The sequence below is a fragment of the Molothrus aeneus genome, chromosome 1 (assembly GCF_037042795.1).
Source record: "Molothrus aeneus isolate 106 chromosome 1, BPBGC_Maene_1.0, whole genome shotgun sequence".
Taxonomy (NCBI): domain Eukaryota; kingdom Metazoa; phylum Chordata; class Aves; order Passeriformes; family Icteridae; genus Molothrus; species Molothrus aeneus.
The window spans coordinates 129,925,543-129,947,265 of NC_089646.1; the positions used below are offsets into that span (position 1 = coordinate 129,925,543).

Genomic DNA, 21,723 nt, shown 5'->3' on the forward strand with positions numbered 1-21,723 from the left:
TCTGCAGAGCCCTGAGAGGAGCCTGAGGCCAGGGGAGGGTCGGGCTCTTCTCACAGGTAACAAGTGACAGCACAAGAAGACATCGCACCAGGCTGTGCCAGGGGTGGTTGGGGTTGGACATTAGGAGGAATTTCTTCACAGCAAAGATGATTGAACAAACACTGGAATGTGCTCCCTAGGGAGGTGGTGTTGTCGTCCCTGGGGCTGTTTAAGGAAAGACTGCACTTGGCACTCAGTGCCAGGTCTGGTTGGCGCGGCTGTTCGCTCCCAGGAGGCCTTTTCCAATGCAATCGATCCAGGGGGTTGCTCCCACACGCACCGCGCACTGCGCCCGGCCGCGTTTGACCCGCGCCGCCCGCCGTACGCCGCTGCCCTCGCGCATGCGGAGTAGCGGTGCCGCAGCGGGAGCGAGGCCGGCGGCGCAGAAGGACCTTGGTGCGGAGTGAGGTGAGGCCGCCCCCCGCTCCCGCCGCGGCTCCCGTCGGTCTCTCTCCTCCCTCTCCCTCCCCTCATCCCTCTCACTTCCCTTCTCATCCCCATCCCCAGGGCCGCCAGCCGCCGCTCCCCGCTCGGCCGTGGCCCTGCGACAGCCCCGTGACCTCTGCGCGTCCCTGAGGGTGGCGGAACCGGGCCCAGCTGTGGCGGCTGCAGCGCTGGGGCGCCCTGGGTGCGGGACACGTTGCGGGGCTGGTCCCAGCCTGTCCCCGGTACTGCTTAGAATGTCTTCTGACATTAACAGCAGGACAGCAGGCCTGGGAGGGAAGAGCCTGCGGGGAGCGCAGCGTTAGTGTGAACAACGAGGGCCAGCCTTGATTCCACGAATACTGGGTGTAAGGAGTGTAAGAACTTAAACTAGAATCGTGTCATAAATAGGTTGTCCTTGAATTTTGTCCCTTAAATATTTTCATTGGAAGGTCAAACGCACAGGACTATCTTTGCTTATATCGTGAAGACGATTCTTGCACAATACAAAATGAATGACCTTTCTGTTGTATCGAAAATTGTTTTAAGCAGAGCTTCTCCCACAGTTCTCTTATGTCTTTTTTCTTTCAGGAAATCCAGTCACCATGTCGGCTGCACTGTTGCCAAAGCCCCAAATGCGGGGCCTTTTGGCCAGGAGGATGAAGTTTCACCTCCTTGGGGCATTTGTGGTGTCTGTGGGATCTGCAGCTTTGTACAAGGTAGGCTCTATGGTCGTTTGGTTATAAACTGGGCTCATTGGAATATTTAAAGAATTCATAATATTTTTCTGTTGAGATTGGGTTGAGCTGTTCATCAGAAAGGTTTAGTAATGTATTTTTGTAAGCATCTTTCCAAAGCACAAATAAATCTTCCTAATCTTCATTTGAAGAAATGATGTGAATAAGCTGATGTTTCATGCTGTGTGTTCAAGGTCACGCAATTCCTGACAACTGGACCTTGAATCTCCCAAAATGCTCTTGACCATTCACAGCTGATGCATGTTAACCCAAGATCCTTTGTGCTTTGGTCTGCCACAGTTTCTGAGACTTGGGAGAGTTGTCCAAGTCTTCCTTTATTTCTTGATTGACTTCAGGAAACTTGCTCTAATTTGGAGAACTCATCCTTCACACTGAAGATAGCAGTGTGGGGAAACCTAATGTTTTTCTGTGCTTGCTCTTGAGGTGTTGTGTGGAAACGGAGCATTATGTTTCCAGAAAAACACACTTACAGGTTTGATTTCTGATAAAGAGCAGTACTTTATTAAATAATTCTTGGATCTCATACACAAAGCAAACAACACAGTGTGAATTCTTGTGGAAGAGCTGGATCTTGGTTTTCCCTTTTAACTCATGCATATATATTGGCAGCATTTGAGTGCTCAGGAAGTTGTTGACAAAAGTGACAAGAGATGAAGTTAATTTCAGGTTTTTCACAACTTCTCGGAGCCACAAATGCCTATCAGAAACAATGAGCATGTACTTAACACATCTGTTGAGAGGTAGACAAGCTTGTTTGTGGTCAGACTTAGAAAATAATTTTTTAGCAGTCTCTGTGTCAGTACCTTTTTTGGCACCCCCATGTTAACACACTGGTAAGGTGGCAGACCAGATTTAGAACAGGTAACATGGATCTCAGCAGCCATTTACTTTGTTCCATGTCAGACGCTGTTGTACAAACCCACTTCGGAATTTTTTTCAAGGATTTGGGAGCTTTTTGAGTTTATCCCTGTCCTTCAGGTGAATGGGTGTCCAAGAAATGGGAATTGTGGCTCTTTATATTGGTGACCTGTAAGAGTGGCTTGGCAGTCTAGTAAAATTTTACCAGATGTAGTTGACTTACAGTGTAGCTCAAATGTAGCCCTTCAGTGTAGGATGCCATTTTATCTGGAGTTTGCGTTTTGCAGCTGCCCAGAGGCACAAAACTTGCCATAATGATATGTTTTGTGTATAAATCCATTAGCAGGGAGGGTGTTGGACACTGGCATCAATACAGATGGAGTGGTTTTGGATCTTGAAAGTATGATGTGCTACCTTTTTTAAGGTTTTCATTCAGACATTTGTTCTCCTGACCAATGATCAGGTAGCCTGACCTGTGGGTTTTAACAGGAACAAAGGAATGTTTAATAATTTGAGCTAAAGGCCTTTTAGATTAATATCTACTGATAGACATTATGGAACCAACAGAAAAAAAATCTGTTCATAAAGCCTTGCAAACTTTAATTTTCTGTGTGTTACTTTCCAGTTTGGAGTTGCTGAACCCAGGAAACAAGCTTATGCAGACTTCTATAGAAACTATGATCCCATGAAGGACTTTGAAGCCATGAAGGCAGCTGGTGTGCTTGAGAGTGCACCAGCCAAGTGTTGGTAAGCTGCATCTGCAGGTAATGAGCTGCACTGCATTACAACAGGAGTAAGATGATTCCAGGGACATGGTGTGCTTCTGCTTGGAGAGATCTTCCTTTTTTTTTCAAATTGAAAAGAAAAAGGATACAAATTGCACTTAAAGAGACCTGGGTAATAAAAATGTGAAGAAACAGAAGAACTGGGCTCTGGGGAATAAAGGCAGGATAGAAGCTCCTGAGTACCTTCTGTGTAATTTGTTTAAGTTGTGGTTACAGGAGACAGTGATGATGCCAGGCCTTTGCCCTCCCCACATAACCACGGAGAGGAGACAAAGCTCTAATGTTAAACTCCAAGACTTGCCTGGTTCCACAGTTATGTTCATGCTGTCACATCTTGAACTGCTTAACTTGGGCCCGTCTGTATCTTCTGCTTGCATACTTGTGGTGGTGCAGTGAGTGAGAAAATGGAGAGGCTGATTCTCTCTCGTAGCATACATCTTAATGTAAGAAACAGAGACAGCTTCTGCATATCACTTTGTATTTTGAGGTTGGTGAGAGGGGGAAATACATCTATACACACCTATATATATACATATATTAAAAATCAAAATGGCATACAGCTCTGTGTTCTAATAATCACATTTTTGCCATATTGTATGAAGCTTGAATAGAACTTTTTTCACAATACTCTTTTTTTTAAGCACTTGGCACTGCCTTTTCTAGGAAAACTACCCAGCTTTGTTCTCCCTTGCTAGTAACACCAGGAAAAAAGTCTTGATTTCAGCTGTGCTGTGGTTATTAATAACTGCACTTAGTAAGCTGCACAAGCTGATGTGACAACTCAGTAGAGTTCCTCCCCCTTTCTTGGTGCAAATTTTTTACATTGAGTTCTCTGCTTCTCCTAAAATGACTTCAGACTAATCTAGAATGATAGTTTTTCATTCTTTTGGAATGTTTTCATATTGTGATCATTACGTGATAATCTGTGGCTTTAATTATCCTGGCCAGCTGGATTTTCTCAGCTTGTTTGCATGAACAATCAAAATTAAATAAAAGATTCGTACTTAACACTTTGAACACTGAATTCTGTTCTATGACAATCTGGAACTATCTGGTTTTTGCTTAGCACAATTTTGTAAAAAAGCTCAGAGCTCCATGTCTTCTAAAAAATTAGAAAAAAAGGTAAAAAGTCCTGGTGTCAGTCCCAGCTTTTGGTAGTGTTTTGGGTTTTTTTTTTTGTTTTGCGAGAGTGGGACACTGCTGTTCTTTAGCCATGACTGCAACAAATATAAATAATGAAATTATAAATTTACCTGGTTTAAATGTTGGTAATTCTGCCTCTGATTCAGTCCTCTGGCTGTCTTACAGTCACTTTTAAACTTCTTTAGATACTGGAATTGCATCCTTTAGTCAGGTGGCCTTCATCAGTGTATTCTGAAGGGCCATCTGGTGGTAAAGTCATTTGAAACAAACACTGTCAACAAGGATGCATGTTAAATATTTAATTCAAATCATGAGCAGGATTTATTGCTGTACAAATAGAGCTCCACTCTCAGCCTGTGTTCCCGTTGGCAGCTTTAAAAAAAATTGCACATTGTGTGCACCTGTTAAAATTAAATGTTTCCTAAACAATTTTTCCGTTTCTTAATTGTACTGGCTCAAAAGAAAACATGGGAGAGAAATAGTCTTTTGTGATTTTGTTTGAATTGATGATGTTTCTTATTCCTTAGCCTGTTTATACAAGAACAGATATTTTTTCACTCTTTCATGGTAGAAAGAGGTTGGGTTTTTTTGTGCCTGCACATAAATACAAAAGTAGAGGAAGGGGAAAACAATGCCAGTGTTTCAAATATTCTGTAAAGGCAGTAAAAAAAGGACAAGTCCCCAGAACAGATGGAAGACATTTTCATTTGCCTCAGAAGTTTAAATTGTAGCTATTTTGAATTTTTAGCCATATTTTGGTGTAGTTACCTAAAGGATACAGTGATCATGCACAGTCTGCATCTCCAATTTTACTGCAGTATGTCCTGTATGTCGCAGTAAATACAGGGCTTAACCTCACAGAATTCTCTCTGTGGAACCAGTCCTTAGCCCCAGAATTGAGGAGGGGGTCGGGTGGGCAGGAAGTTCATTAGTTATGGTGGGAGCATGGCACTCTACACCAAGTTTGTTCCTGCTGGGCATGGAGGCACCTTGGCACCCCCTGTGAATTCACACTTTTCCATCTGCTTGGTGTGGACTCTGGTGGTGATACTGACAGTGGAAATTGAGGTATAAGTGTGAGGAGTATCTGGCATCTGCTGTGTGCTCAGCCATGGAATGAACAGGGAAGCTCAGAGTTTGGTGCTAACCACTTTCAAGACTCTTGTCATGGAACACAGCTGGTCTTGGATTGTGTTCAGTATAACGGGGAGAAGCAATTTGAAATTGGTTTTCTTCCTTCCTTGGTAGACTGCCTGCACCACTTGTTTCCTCTCTGGCTCCTCTCCGAAAGCTGCGTTCCTTTCTCCTGCAGACCCTCAGCAAGACTGATTCAGTTACCAGTGCAGCATAAATAGTGAATCTGATGTGCTGTGCAGTGTTGTTCCAGCTCTTGATTTGTTCCATGTTTCACTTCTGTTTGCCACATGAAGGGTGTGTGAAACTTCAAGCTCAGGAAATAACGGGGAATTCCTCTAGACTAAACTACTGCATAAACATTTCTCTGCTGCTTTGCATTCGTACATAGTAATATGTTCACTTAGAGCATAAGGTTTGTCCATCATAACTTAATGGACTTTTTTTTATCTTGCAGATTCCCTACATTTCAAGAAGACTTGATGACTGAACCTTATTTGTTCACTGAAGTGTAAAGTGCAATGTGCCACAGTGCATGGCACGCTCTAATGCAGCTCAATAAATAAAATACATGTCAGTGACATTTAGTTCTCTTCATTAATGTAGAAATACTTAAAGGCTCAGGTACTGGGTGGGTGGAAGGAGGGGTGGAAAGTCTTCAGAACTTGCCCAAGATGACGAAGTCTATTTTTCTTTCAGGAATTATTTGCATCTCTCTTTTGGCCAAATTCCACATTTGATAGCACAGTATATGCCTAAGCAGTGACAACTAGTTTGTCCCAGCTGTTTATGGGAATGTGTGAGAGGACAGATGTTGCAGGAAGGGAGAGGATGGATTTCTGGAGGGGTCTGTGTTACCTCTGGCTTCACAAGGTGAGGTGACCTTGAGACGAAAGAATTTGGCTAGAAATTCTGGAAATACACCAGCCAACCTTTTTGTCTTTTTCTGCTGTCATCACTATTGTCTTCTTTACATCAGCAGACTGTTACAGCAAGACTTACAGACTCTGCAAATGCCCATTCTTACACATGGTATATTAGTTACTCTAATTGGAAAATTACTCCAAACTGCAGGCATGTTCCCATCTAATTGATGTACAAGAGGGAAGGGGGTACAGGCAGACAAAGTAAATATTGTATTATGGCAATAAAAATCTTGGCGTGCTGCTTTTAGACATGCATCATCTTTCTAATATCTGGAAGTAGTCAGCTAAGCATAGTTTGGATCCCTGCTACATTGTGTGCAGTCTGAGGCACGATGCTCTGTCTTGGTCCATGATAACCTGTCAATGAGAACAGGCTTTGTCATTGCCTCTTGCTCAGGATGAAGAAGGTACTAGGACTGCAGCTTTTGTTTGCTAAATGTGGATACTTAAAGAGAGCAGGCAAAAGCTGACTGCTTGAAAGGAAGGAAGTCTTTGTATGATGCAGCATGACAAATTAGGCCATCTGTGTTGTATTTGAAGGTCTTCAGTTCAAATCCTGTTTGGAATAACTCTTATTATTTTACATGGATCATTAACTACTTAACACTTAATAGGTATCCTTGAACAACATTTGGACTAATGAAAGCACATAAGTAATCCAAAACATTTTATAGAGCAACATGGGATTTTCTTTAAACTTCCCATGCAGACAGTGCTTCCTTTAAGCAAAGAAAGAATTTGACATTAGTGATGCTGGGGAAACCATCTAGTAATCAAAATACCCCAGCTCCTATAAATGTAAACCAGAGCTTAACAATAGCAAATGATACCCATTTATCTTCCCAATGTGTAGTATAAACAGTGTATGCCATTAAGTACTGACTAACATTTTCTCAGGCCTGTCTGCAGGTTTAAATAGCCACGGGTCTTCAGTCTTACTGACAGCTTCAGAGGCAAAGAAACTTGCTACTGCCAGGTGTGCAGGTTAATAGACATAATTCCCTTGTCAGTCTAGGCCCTGTATTCTTCACAGTTGCTATTAATTAATTTTCTGTTAAATTCTTAGTTTCTTTTAAACTGTTGCAGCCAGCAGCAGTTATTGCAGTCTGTGTTCCTTCAGCTACCAGCTCATGTGATTTAAAGAAATGAGAGTTTTGTGACTGAAGGCAATTTTTGACAGATACAGCGAGCCCAGGGATGTCTCTGGCTAAATGTATGTAACAAAGGAAGCTGAGTTCTAACTTCTGTGGCTGTGCTTTGAGAGTCTGCAGGCTGCAGTTGTTGCTTTCCAGATGCAGTCTGGTTTCACACTGAATACAAGGCATGTACTTCCCTTAAGCAGGCAATGCCAACCATCCCACAGCCTGCTTTCCTCTGGAATAGGAAGGGAGTGCAAAGCTGGATACCTCGCCTGCTTTTCTGAAATCAGCACCAACCCCCCAGGTTCCTTTTTTTTTTTTTCCTTAATTTAAATTTTTTTTTTCCTTTGCCAGCAAGAGTTCAGCTAATTCTATCATACAAAGAATTTGAGTGGGACATAGCATAGTACAAGACCTGTGAGTTAGACCCCAATCAGTTGCTTGTTACAGGGCATTCTGTTTCTAGGAGATGCAGAGCTGAAAAACATGCTTGCCTCTCTTGGAGATTATCCCAAGTGTCTGAAGGTTTTTGCTATATTTATGTATTAAATGATATATAAAAAGGAATTATTTGACCTGAACTGCTTTGGGAAAGGTCTTGCCTGACTATGGCTTCAAATTTTTTGGCTAGCTTACTTTATTCTGGAGTGTTTGAGGAGTGATTGATTGTTCTGGAAGCAAACTAAAAAGATAGATTTGAAGTTGTGAGCTCTCCAGGTCTAAAGAGCGTTATGAGAGTAGGCATGTTTTAAGAGTACACATTGCACTGCTTTAGCAGCTAAGTACAGGCAGCTGCTCTTTGGACAACTTTGTTTTCATAGTTCACACAGCTCATATGTAGGAGAAGTTGATTTATGTGCCAACCCCACTCATTTCCATACATGTGGTCAGAAGGGGGAGAAAGAACCTGCCTAATGCAGTAAAGATGCAGCTCTATTCACTGAAGTGTAATTTAAGCAAGTGTTTATTCCAGGAGAATGTAATTCAGGAAAAACACAAATGAATCTTAAAAAAAATGGCTGAAATCTACAAACTTTTAGAAATGAAACTGCTGTTCCTCATTTTATACAGGTGTGTTTGCATCCCCTTGGCTTGTCTGTGTACTCCATAAATAAGGAACAGATTAGTCTAATTGAAATGGTGAGTACAGTGCTATTTTGATTCAGTTAGTCACAAAAGCATAAAACTTTTCAGCACACGTTTTTGGCAAGCTAGTCACCAGTTTTTACTTCCAAAGTATTGTCACGATCTATTGCATTTTCTGGTACACTACAAAGGTCCAGTGACCAACTGGATCTAATGGGGCCCTCATGAGGCTTGTACATCAGTCTTGTCATTGTCCTACACCTTGTAACCAAATGAATAAACAGCTCACAAGGACAAGTATTACAGGAATAGCTTTATTATCTTTAAACAATTTTATTATATTACAATTTATCCATCAATATGCAAAATTAGAAGTATTAAACAACTTCCATAAAATACTCAGGAATGAAGCACATGTGTATATATACATATACATTTTTAAACAGTGTTATTTAAACAGTGACTAAGTTACTAAATCATTGGATGAAATGTTGATAATGGATGGGTTTATTTCACAGTCAGAAAAGGACAATGCAGACCCCAGCCTCCTTTATTCTCAGTAGATGAGACACAGCTTTTAGGAATACCTTTTAACAAAACAGAACTCAAGAGAAAAACATTGCAGTTACTACATTCTTATTTAGTGTGCATTTGGTCATATCAAGTATGCATAGAAGTTATTAGCTATAAAGCATATGCTCCAAATGGTGATCACATTTTATTCCAGTTTTTGACTCCAATTCCAGCCATGTTCAGGAATCTCCAGACATAATTCATTTTGGTAAACATATAGAAAAGGAGAGAAAAGTTAACAAGCATAGTTGGAAACCAAGTAAGCTTTTGGTTTTACAATGAAACGGCCATAGCCAGATTTGGTGTATAAAGTCATCTAACTGTGCCCAGAGACTGATTTCTTGTCTACTACAAGAAATGCAGGTATTTAACATATATTTGTAAGTGTATTGTGATGACATCATTAACTGTTAATGTAATTGGTGCCTGTGGGTCTATAGTTTTCAATCAACTTTAAAAAAATCTCACTTGGCATAGTACATATTTGAAAGGCCACATTTCTTTTATCAGTTTGAAGATGATAAGCATAAAATGAATTAGGGCTGAAGGGAGCACATACAATGTAGTGGTGGCAGATCAGAAATGAGCAAGACCCCACAAGGTGTACTCGGCACCTGCACATCTGGGTTACATTGAGCTTGGAGATTTTAAGGAGACAGCTCTGTTTCTTCAATTTTTGAACTGCATGTTACTGGCTTCCAGTTAATGAGCAGACAACGCACGGTCATACATACATTGAAAGTACTTCTGAAAATTTGATGGTGGATAAAATAAAGTTTCTGTATACAGACAGTTTTAAAAATAAAGTCATGTTGTAGTTCATGTTTTGTTCTCCAAACCACACAAAGGCACTAGTTTACATTATGGACTAATGTCCTGCAGAACTTCAGTCAAATAAAGGAAGCTATTTTAAGGTTAAAGTGGTGCTAAAACCCAGCTGTCACTAGTAACTTAAAACAGCCACACTGGGTTTTTCAGATTTAGTGGGGGAAAATGTTTTGCCTCAGGACGCACATGTTGGGGGAGTGTGGGTGTGGGGGGAAAGGCTCAGCCTTGAGCAAGTTTTTACAGCTGAGTTATAAACCTGGTTTATAACAGAAACTGGCAGACCCTAAAATAAGATATAGAGGTATTGATACACATTTCTGTGTGTGGTAAAAACGTCCGTATGCACGTAATTTTTCCTCATTCTCTAATTTTTGGTTATTGAAAAGAAAAAGGATTTTGATTAAGCTGAAGTCCAAGGCTGTTCCTTCTCACTTTATTCGTTTGCCAGAACACTTTCCTTCCAGCACTAGTATTTTGGCTAGGAAGCAGGAATGTTGTCAAGATTAGAAAAGCTATTGGGCTTTGTTATCAATTTCTACCTCCTCAGAAATTACATGCATCTTTACTTGATGTAGGTTACTGCAAAGAAAGCACTGCTTTCAAACTGGTACGGCATTCCTACACACACCAGAAATAACTATTAATTAAATCCTTTCCTCAAGGCTTTATTTTTCACCATGGTGAATTTGCTAATGAATACCTGGGCAAAATTGGGATCAACTACATACTGATAGGTTTTTGTTATAGTCAGGGGCTGCTCAGCAGCCAGGGTTTGCGGGGCCGGCGCTGCGGCGGTGCTGGGGGCGAGGTGGCAAGAGGCCTTTGTGATGTACTCCACCAGGCGGCTGTACTGCTGCTCCGACAGCCTCTCTCGGGCGCCCTCGGCCTGCAAGCAGATAAGAGACAATGGTCACCGAGTGTTTGACAGTAACCGAGCTGAGCAGCAAGGACAATGACGTCCACATTTCGCTGATAAAAATCTTCCTGCCTGAAATCTTAAATAGTTTAAAGGATTTTTTAAATCATGAATGCTCTCCCATAGTTGAGTCCTTGGTGAATTAGTCCTCTCCTCTGCTGTTTTGGACTTCTGAGAAGCTCTAACTCTGACACAGAAAATTTAAGGAGTATCTTTTGAGAACTGGTCAAGAGTAGAACTTTACAACAGATCAACTCCTTGTTTACAGCAAAGGCATTGAAGTCCCTTTTAGAAAAATGTCAGCAGCTCTTGGCAAGGTTTATCATACAGAAATTCTATTTAGCTAAAATATTTTAGTCTTTAACTTGCTTAATTTAAAATCAAGACTAGAAGCTACTTTCCAGGTGAATGTTCTATGGCAGGATATATCCATCTGCTTCTGGCAACAAAACCCATCCACAGAAGGACATTTTTCTAAACAAAAGGGTTTTACTGAAGATGATTTGGGCATTTTGGTTCTGGAGAAAATATTAAGGGATCTGTGTTTTGCGGGCTGAAATAGGTAGAGGTTATTTAAGATCCTAGCAAGAGGAATGCAAGTGACCTACCCTAGCAGGAAAAAATACAGTAAAGCAAGTAGTGTAATCTGTCATATGGTTGCAACCAGATAAACTATTATCCAGAAAAGCCATGGGCAAACCTGGCTTTGGAAGATCAATCTGCTGTGCTCTTGTTTTTGAAGAAGTTGAGGATGGCTATGACTAGCTTGAGAAGGGAAGGCAAACAAGCAGGCATCAAGCTGGTTTGCATGGTCTCAAAAAAAACTGTATTTCAGAAATCCCAGCCTGGATACTCCAGTAGTATGACAAGCTAAGTCATTCAGAATAGAAGTTACTTCCAAAATATTATAATGAAGAAAAAGGCAGCAGCTATAATAGGGCTAGGGTTTGATGTTTCCTTATTTTACACTTGAAGAATTGCTGACAAGTTTAATTTTTGTAGGATTTAAAATTTCCTTCTGCACATCATGCTAAGGATTTAAAGACTGCTATCTTCTGCCTGTCTTTCAGGGAGTTTTACAGGTCTTGCTAGATAGAATGATACTTTCAAACAGTGCCATTAGATTCACTTCAACATCCACAATCAGTAGCCTGTCATGTCTCTGGACTGCAAGACTCATTTAAATACTCTGCTGCTTATTTGAAGAAAGAATTAATATGATTGATAGATAGTGACAGGTGTCACATCACATGAAAAAAGTCCCCTCTGTTTTTTTTACTATGCCTTTGGAGATGGATTTGCTGCTCAGCGAGTAGAAACACTCCTGTTTTCAATCATCATCACAAAATTGCTAAAGGAAGCAGGCTCATGAACAAGCTCAGAAGTTTAAGGTTGAAGCCTATGCCTAGAAACAGCAGAAATGATGAAATGGGCAGAGGAAAGGGTTGTTTCCATGAACGACCTTAAGGCAGGGAAAAATCAGAAGGCAGACTGCTGCAGCAGACTCCAGCTAACGCTGGAGAACAGTGTCTGAACCACGACTTCGGTCTGGTGGCTCAGTGAAAGTATCTCAGCAGTCAGTCTGTTACAGCAGTTGAAAGGAGAGAAATATGCTGAAGTACCACCTATGTAAACTGGATTTTAAGTTACAGGGTAAATTTTGGATGTAGGTGGCTTCACACTTTTTCCTGATTTCACCTAGGGAGGTAAGCCCAGGGACAGGTGGGTTCTGCCTCCACATTGACCAGGAGATCCTGCTTACTAAAGGAGATGGAAATGGTGCTGGTATCCCACTCATCTACTTTTGTGAACCCATTCTTCATTAAGCCCCAGGCCATTTTCCACAGATACAGCATAATTATTCAGGAGGAAATATTAACTATGGTTGGACGGTCTTCCAAAGTAACTGGGAGCCTGCTTGCTTTTAGATGACTTCATCTGTAACTGTGTCTGCTTCTGCAGCCACTTTCAGTTTGGCTTATATTTTCAAGACAAGAAAAATTTGGAATTGATGTAATTCTACCTTTTTTCCTAAATGGGACCTAAGATTGTCACTAAGTGCCCTCACTTGCTGCTTTGAACATTTATCATGTTTATATCCAGATCACTCAAGGATTCAAAACTTGATTGAGGCTTGCTTAATGCAGCTCCTAGAAGAACATTAGGGATATCATGTCCCTTCATACTACCAGGCCATACTTTTGGGTTAAGAACTCCAGTATTTTTCTAAAATTCCTCCCATTATGGTTTATAATGAATAAGCCTTAAGCCTTAAGCAATTCTGACTCCACAGCAGCTACAACACCTGTGCTGTGCAGTCCAGATGGGTGTAGCACTGATCTACTCCTCTGTGCACACTGACTAAGGAGATCCAGCTCTTTAGGATTATTTCCCTTTGCTTTGAGAAATCCAAAGATTGCTTTTGAGCTCGAAAGATGATAACACATAGGACTATTAAAAAAAATCTGGAATATCTGAAATTCCAGGGCCCTTCAATTTTTTCTTGTCTTCTTGATGTTATGAGCTATACTAAGAGCAGCTGGAAGAGCAGGACTTTTGAGTTTGACATCTGTCTGGAAACAAGCAGTGTCTCAATTACTTTGGAAGATAATCCAAATACAATTAATGCTTCCCTTTCAATAACAAACTTGTCAGTGCCAGAGTTTTTAAGAATCCATCCAGGCTATTCCTATCCAGATGGATTAAGTTATATATTGTGGAGGCGAACAAGGCATCAGGCAAACCTATTGCTGAAGGAGTCAAAATATGCTCTGTAACATCTCTGGTGATTACAGCTGTAGAATAACTCATGCTTTGTTTCTTAACTGTTCCAAGAAGTTGAGGAGAGGGAATGAGAGAAACTGTTTTGGGCAGAGCTGAAACAAAACTTTTGGCAATTGTTTTTGTGAGCAGTAATGCAAAAAAGAGGATTTTTATAGCCTTGAAATTAAATGTTTCAATTTCTTGTATTATTCCTAGTATCTTTGACTAAACTAATCAGAAAAATAGACATAACTTATATTGGTAACATTAGCTCTGTTTTGCTAAACTCAGAATAACAATCTGGTTGACCTGACTGGGCATTTTCCAGCTAAAAATTGAGGCCATCTTTGCAAATGCCATCATGCACAGACACGTCTGCACTTCAGCTGAGGACACCTTCAGTGCAACACAATGTCCTACTATTAATACTGAGGAGCTGTGCCTATTTAGGCCTCACTCTGCAGCTTAGAGGCCACTCATTTTCAAGTCACAACTTGTTCCTCCTAAGGTTCTTTCTCCTAATCACATCTGAAGACTTTGTAGAAGCTCTTGTCAGGAAGCTGAAGGGAAGCTCTGGCTCCCATCAGCACCAGTGCTGCACGTGACAACACCCAGACCACAAATTCAGCTGCAGAAAGGAAATCACCAAGTATGAGATCTCCCAATCCACTAAAAAACCAGCAAATATTAATTACAAAACACTCTATGTAATTACTAAAACTGTATATGAAGCTTTTTGGAATCTTTTATTGTGTAGCTGCCTTAGCTGCCTTAACATAAAAAAATTAAAAATTTTTTATTCTCTATTTCTTTCAACTGCTCTTCCTCAGAGCACATTTCTTTAAATTTTTACAAGAATTTCAGTATCAGTATCTGCATTCTGAAGGAATGTTTTGCCAGGTCTGTTTTGTACAGCATCACTCAACTTTTGCTGTCTTGCCATCACTAACTTGGCTCCACGTGGGACACAGGCACTTTTCCCGTACATTTTCACTGTGTTCTCAAGAGGCTGCATCAGCAAAAGAGATGCTGGGCTCAAGGCTTACAGCTCCTAGAGCTGCATTGCTGCACCATTTGAGTAGGACTCCCATATTTCCACCCAGAACTTCAGAAAAAAAGAGATGTATTTGGTCCAGTACCTCCAAAGGAGGATGTTATGAGCGCACGCGTGTGGAACATTGGACTCTGCATGTGCCATGCAGGGCTGCTCTGTGCATTCAGGGGCCCCACTTGCCCATAAATCCTACACATTCCCAGCTGTAGCAGCTGTGGGGACTAGAATTAGGCTCCCTGTCCCTCGCCTTCCCTTCTGCCAAACAGGCAGACCCTCTGCACCCCTCATCACCCACTTGCAGCAAGCTGCCTTTCCCCCACAACAGCAGCCTTCTCCTTACCCCTCGGAAAACCAGATGCAAAGACAACACTCCAATCCAATAAAAAAGAGATCTGGGCTGGTGCTAAAGTTAGGATTAGGATAGGGTGAGTGTATCCAGTGCCTTAGTGAAAGCAATTTTCCTTCTTCTTCCCTCCAGGACACTAGCTCTGGACTGAGCAGGACAGTCTGGACTCTGACAGTCTGATGTGTGCCTCCACCAACCGCTCAGCACTCAGGGACAAAAAAAGCTGAGCTTTGCTCATTTGCTTCACAATTTAAGTAATCCCTCATGTAGCTTTGTGGTGAGAGAAGGCAACTTCAGTCAACAGTTCTCTGTGAGACTGAGGTTAGTGGAAAGACAATAAATATAAATAGAGAATTCAGCACTAAAGAAAGCTTTCACAAAAATACTCAAGTGCTGTCACGACACAGATGAAGTCCTTGCTGAAATCAACAGCAAAACTCTTCACTGACTTCAGCAAAGTTAGGATTTGACTGAAGGTGCTCCTACTTTTTGTCACACCTTATACTTCAGGGCTTTTATATGTTCTTTTTTTATATTTGAAACAGAAATTTCTGGTATAGCAGTCTATAAACTACCTGGCACACTTTTATAAAAACTGGGACATGCATGTTTGTTTTTGAAATGCTCTCTCATATGATTCTACTTGAGAATTTAATACAATAAACATTGTTTCCCAAAAGTGTAAAAATATAACATTCTTCTGCCATTAAAAGAAGATAATTAATCCAAAAGACCTCAGTATTCAAATAGCTTAGACATCTTTCAACATGAAGATGAAGCATTTATGCTCTTACTGGCAAACACTTGGTGCATCCAATCTCAGAGAGGGACTAATCCAATTTATAACTAGCATTTGCAGAAGAAGGATGATCTAAGGAAGTAAATACAGCCAAACAAGACCACTGTGCTAGAAGAGACAAGATAAAAGCACACTGAAAGGAGCACCAGCACCACTGAACTGTTAACAGAATTCCCAGAAGAATAAAAGGAGCTGCTTTTGCTGGGACTTTGTAGGCACAGGGTGCAATGCTGACTTGCCAAACAGTGAACACCTCATGCATATGTAGCCATGAGAACCTTTTCAGAAAAGAGGTGATGCTTACCAAGAACTCAGACTTCCTCTACTTTTTCCCTCAGAAAATTTCTGTCATAGATATGGCATATCACAATCATTAAGAGAAAGAAGGGAGGAGACACATTCACCCAAAGGGAATCTAGGAGGGGCAGATCTCCTGGTTTGGCACTTCAGCCTCTGGCCTCCCAGCCCAGAGGTGAGTGCTCCCACTGCCAAAAGCACCAGCATCAGTGTAACTTTGTCTTTGAATGGAAAAGGTACTCCAGTCTTTACCTCCAAGTCAGAAGGCACTCTCTGTTGTTTTAGCTGCACCTTCAGCAGATCTTTTTGCTGATCATCTTCCAGACAATCGATTTCAGTCACGGGGAAAGCCTGCTGCTGTGTGTCTTCGCTGATGCTCACGACAAAGAGCACCTCTGAGGTGAGCAGCAAGCAGCCTTCATGCTGCTGGCCTGATCCGCTCACAATCATGACATCTAAGGCCATATGAACCTCTGGCCTTCCCAGAGATTGCAGCATTTTCCTGCATTATCAGGTTAAAAAAAGGCAAATAAAAGACAAAAAAAGAACTCGTTAGTGTAGTGCATTGGATCCTCCAGGGCTTATTCTGATCACTGTTTTTACTTAAGCCTGTAGCTATCACCTACGGATGTAAAATAAGCCAGGCAGTGTACTCCAGAACTCCATTACTGAAAGATGTAAGACTTCAGATTTAAAGAATGAATGTGAAATTGTTACTTATCAAAACCCCTCAATCACTCACCACATAATTGGCCTAATATCTGTGCTAGGTTAGCCTATTTCCCATCCTATTTCCTTGATAATAGAAAAATTACCCTGAGAGTGGCTTAGAAATTCAGTACAGAAAATAAAGCTATCTTCACTAACAGCTGTTTCTGGAGATGTGCAGTGTTTTTCTTGGGCTCAGTGCAATGATAAAATAAGTAAGAACTCACTGAATACCATTAAATACAGATCAGCTCTGTAGTTTCAAAGCTGGATGCAGATCAGCAGCCCATCATTTGCAGATTGGGTTTCTATGCACTACCTTTGTGTTTAGTGTTCCTAAACAAACTGCCATAACTCAGCCTTTCCTAGGGAAGCTTTTCCTGTTAACTTGACCAGAGGCCAGGAGCTATTAATAAACAATGTGGATGTAGAAATGAGCAATTGTCTAAATAATGTTACCAGACATATTTGACGTGGCTGTTTGGAGCCTGCTCAACATGTTGATCACTTGGATGAGAGCGCTGCTTGGGAAGCTGAGAAAGTCCAGCTCCATGCAAAATACCTGCGGGTGAGAGAATTCAGGTTTTTTAGTGCTTGTTTTCTACAACGCAGTTCTGTGTTGCAGTGATGTCATCTGTTTAAAGCAGTTCATAAAACAGTGCAGATCCAAAATGATGTCACATCTCTGGAAGCTGTAGTCAAGATAATTCATTAAATATTACAATGCAAGAGTTGTGCACTTAACCCCCATGATCTCGCTTTAGCAAGAAACAAAAAAACCCCCACTGTGTGTTCCATGAATCAGCTCTACACTTGCAATCAAGAGAAACATAACACTCCTGAGAGCCATCACTTCAGAGCAGGATCAGACACATCACTTAGGATTTATGGAGAAAAAATCAAGACCATTGTTAACTTTCTTGCTTAATATTAAAATACTTTCATATACGTGTCACAATTGGTAGAAATTAGAAGGCAAGTTTGCCTAGATACTGCATTTAAATGCTCAGTTACTTAATCCAGCTGTTAAACACATATCCATGTACATTTATGAGATCTCCTGGGGCACCTGGTTTATTATGAATTCTTCTTAGTGCCAGCCCAGAATGGAGATTACAAGCAGCAGTTAAGCAGGTTTCTAAAGAGACTCTCCAGAGCTGAAGACGGTACAGTATGTATGATTTTAGATGGCCTGTAAACATTCAATGATGAGGTATGGTCACCAGAAAGAATGCGTGGGATGCAAAAAAATTCACAAATTAACTAGTTTTAAAAATTTTTACATGACAGACGTGGAGTAGGTTATGCAGCAAGCACTAGTGTTACATGGTTTGGTGCAAAGTTACTCTTTTACAAATGTACTTTACAAATAAATTAAGAGATTTTCTTTTGTCTAAGCATTCCAAAGGCATAAGGGTGTCAATAACTTAGATTCCCTCTTACACAATGGATAATAATTTAAACAAAACATCAGCAATGAAAAAAACCCTTTAATTTTTAGCACACATGTTGATGGTAATACTTAAAAGCAGCATCCCAATTGTAACAGTTGGCTTACCAAGGTTCTCAGCATTATGTGAGTGAAAATGTTATTTACAGATGGAGACAGAGAGAACATGTGTTTATTTCTGTGTGGTCCTCCACCCCTAGGTCTCCCCCAAGAGGCACAGTCCCACTTCCAATCCAGTCGTGGGTAAGAGTTACTTGAACTCTTGTGTATTTTCCTCTCACGCACTGTCAACTATTATTGATATAGTTTTATGTTTTTTCCTGGCTAACTCTTTTTGTCATGGTCATGGAAAACATGATGTCTTATATACCATATCTGCAATGAAAAGTGTCCCTCTACTACTATGAGTTTCTTGACAAAAACAGCAGCAGAATTAAAACTAGAAATAATAATGTCCTGGGCAGCAAAGCCAACACAGAGGCAGCCAACAACAGAAAAAACCTTCTGATTTTGCTGATACGGGTTTTACACCTAAGGGGTGTATGATTCAGGAGAACAGTTATTATTTATGATCATACAAACAAGATAAAGTTGATTTGAAAGAATTCTAATAATTGTTTCATTATTTCTTTTACTGGATGGAATGAGCTGTGAGTGTTGTGGGAAGCATCCTAACCTTAAGCTCTACGAGAACTACTTGTATTTTAGTTAACACAACAAGCATAAATATTGCTAGTGATTAAAGGCATAAATATTCAAGGTTTGTCTGGTATAATTAGTGAGGTGGAATTATTGACACATTGTCTTTCTATCAGTATCCTGCTTCTTTTCCCTGACTCCCTCCAACTATCATTTCTTCTTAAATATTCAAGCTGAAAGTGATTTATTGATACTGGAGACAATTAAATTAGTGTATTTTGATATTTTTATCTTTTACACTTTTTGTTTGTCCAGAATTGTTCCCATCAATTTGAAAGGATTTAGCACCAGTGCCATTAAGTGCCCAGTCCATCTGGAAACCCCACCTCTGGTTGCTCTAAGGTTACCCATGTATCTGAAAACAGGACTGTCTTCTTGTGAAGCTTCAGTTTAAAGGGGATGCTCCTACTACATGACTCACTTCTTTCTCCCAAGAATGTAACTCACTCTTTGTGTAGAGATAGCCCAACTCTTTCCCTGCCATAACAAAGCAATCTCAAAATAATGCTCTAATTGGACATAGTGTTGCTCTAATCCTTTTATGTCAAAAACTATTTTTCAAGCACATATGTTTCTGTAACTAATTCTACTGTATTCCAAGAATTACTTCATGCTTTCTGCATTCTCTGTTTCTGTGGCTGTGCATCACTGATCAGTAACACAAGAGAGAAGCACAACACGATGGCGTTTCAGAAAAGCAGCAGAGCATTTGTAAGTACTTAGCCATGGCATTTCTAAACCTTTCTCTAAGTCACACAGTACTGAGCTGGATAAATAAGACATAGCAGGTTGTATCTGAATAACATTTTAAAATTTAAATGGAGGTGTTGGAAATATGAAACTCACCGTAACCTGTCTGGGAGACGAGCTCAGCTGCCCCTCCAATGGGCTTTGTGAAGATGCCCATGATTCCCTTCCCCACACCCGAGATGACCCCTCTGGCTTTATGCCCAGCAGAAGCTTGGGCCTCAGATACTCGCTGAAAATTCCGCATCGGCTGATCCACAATCCCAGCAATTGCACCTGAAAAAACAAGAGTCTCCAGTAAGTAGTGAAGATAAATATTCTGGAATAAGAGGAAATCTTACTACTGGACCTGAATATTGTTTGGATTCGAGACTGTACCCCATTCTTATACAGCTATTTAGCATTTGACCAATTAGGTAAACACTATCAGCTTCAGTTAAGATCTAACCTTTTTTTTTTTTAACATTTAGATCACCTAACCTTACAGTATGTTTTCCTCTTTTGACTACTTATGCTAAATGCTTTTGCTGAGTTCATTTAGTTTGGCTCATTCTGTGCCATAATTCTGAAAATGCTGGGCTAGGAATAAAATCCTCCAGTTTTAGACAGCTAGAGCTGCTATGGAAATGAGATTTTCACGTAAGTGCAAGATTGACTTAATGAGAATAAAAATTGTTTGTATTCAATAGATCATTTTTATATCCTCTTCCACTGCCAGAAATGTTCATAAGCTAATGCAACTTTTGATATATGACTAAGATTAGCAGAATTAGACTTTGAGACTTTTTGTTACTTTTTTGTGAAAACCATCATATTTTACTTTAATGTGCATGGGTCAAACTTTTACAAGTGACATAGTGACCTTCCCAGCTTTTAGTATCAACAGAGAACTTCAACTTAAATCTTCCTAAATGTAAACAGGTATGTGAGGTGGTACATTTCTTTGATCTTGAGTTTATGCTAGCCACTTAACCACAGACATGTCTCTAGTAGTTGTAATTTTGACAGATAAGCTATTTGGAGATTGCTACGGGTACAAGGATTGGACAAAGCCACAGCAGTCTTCCCGACTCCAGGTGCTTTGCTCAGTGAAAAGCAAGTCTGCAGGCTTCTTGGTCAGGTCTCAGTTTGCACCTGCAGCTGCAAATACCAAGATAAAAAAATTATTTGAGGAGTAGGATTGAGTGTCACTCTGGTTACTAGGCATTTTCACCTCAACCTAGACATCTTTGAAAGTTCTGCTTTGTAAGTGGAAGGAAATCCAGGCATAATTCCACAGATTCGGACAATCGCAACCGAGGTATTTGGCCCCATGTGTTTACCAGCGTGACGTGCACTAGGCAGTGAGCTGCTAACTGGTCTTCAGATGGTTTTAGTTACTGTCACTGGATAAATAAAGAAATTGCTGACTTTAAACAACAAGAACTAATATAGTATTTGTGCACAGTCACTGTCCAAAGAAAAGAAGAGGATGAGAAGTAGCACACATTTCCCCAGATCCTTGTCCCTGGGATACTATCGATCAGGAATTCAGGAAACTTGCATCCCCCATAAATGCCTTCCTCTCCTCTTAGAGAGAATTCTCCCAAAATCTGTAGCACTAGCCTTTTGACAAATGTATAGTATTTCCACAGAAAATGCTGGTCTGTCTTTGAAGTGATGCCTGGTTTTAATTGAGGTCACTCACTGAAGCTGAGTGTGCAGCTGAACATTCACCTTTTGTACCACAAAGGCCACAAAGCTTTTTCCTTAATGCCATGCCATTGAAATGATACAATTTTCAATTCATAACTACTTACCAGCTGTTCCTGCTGCTTGACTAAAATAAAATCTCAACACCACATTAGACAATTGGGATTGTTTGTCCAGTCTTTTGTGCAATTGGAATGCAATTGAAGACATAAAACAATACTTGGTGTCGTCCTAAGTTACAATATTATACTATCCTGTGACCTCCTTCACCCTATCTATTGAGGTCATCCACAACAACTGCACTTTCAGAACAGAAGTTATTGCCTTATAAAATGTAATCCACCTAAGTCCTAGCACTAGTAAATTATTTACAGCAATATACTTGGGCAAAGTTTTAAGGTAATAATAAGAGCCTACTGCAAAGGACCTGTGGTATGCTCCAGGCACTCCTCAGCTAGAATTAGGCTCCAAGGACAAGGAAACAGAATGGAAACTGCTGTGACTGTGTTAAATAAGAATATTTATGCAATGCCCCAAATAATCTATAGCTTAATTAGCCA

General features: G+C 40.5%; 2 protein-coding genes across 3 annotated transcripts in view; one reads left to right on the plus strand and one right to left on the minus strand.

The window, feature by feature from the left end:
• Positions 1-353: 353 nt before the first annotated feature.
• COX6C (cytochrome c oxidase subunit 6C) lies at positions 354-5,721 on the plus strand. 2 transcript variants are annotated; one of them, XM_066547733.1, is made up of 4 exons: positions 354-447; positions 1,054-1,181; positions 2,704-2,842; positions 5,598-5,721. In XM_066547733.1, the coding sequence occupies exons 2-3, from the start codon at positions 1,068-1,070 to the stop codon at positions 2,827-2,829; spliced, it is 240 nt and encodes a 79-aa protein (XP_066403830.1). In that variant the 5' UTR covers positions 354-447; positions 1,054-1,067; the 3' UTR covers positions 2,830-2,842; positions 5,598-5,721. The 2 variants fall into 2 exon arrangements, with proteins under 2 accessions (XP_066403830.1, XP_066403835.1); XM_066547738.1 differs by having other exon boundaries at positions 2,704-2,825.
• A 2,868-nt stretch (positions 5,722-8,589) lies between these two features.
• Positions 8,590-21,723, minus strand: part of VPS13B (vacuolar protein sorting 13 homolog B) — a 433,987-nt gene continuing 420,853 nt past the window's right edge. The window contains exons 59-62 of the mRNA XM_066565010.1: positions 19,571-19,747; positions 17,035-17,137; positions 16,120-16,369; positions 8,590-10,578 (exon numbers count right to left, since the gene is read on the minus strand). Of these exons, the coding sequence (XP_066421107.1) occupies positions 10,333-10,578; positions 16,120-16,369; positions 17,035-17,137; positions 19,571-19,747 (776 nt within the window). The 3' untranslated portion in view covers positions 8,590-10,332. The remainder of the gene's footprint in view (positions 10,579-16,119; positions 16,370-17,034; positions 17,138-19,570; positions 19,748-21,723) is intronic.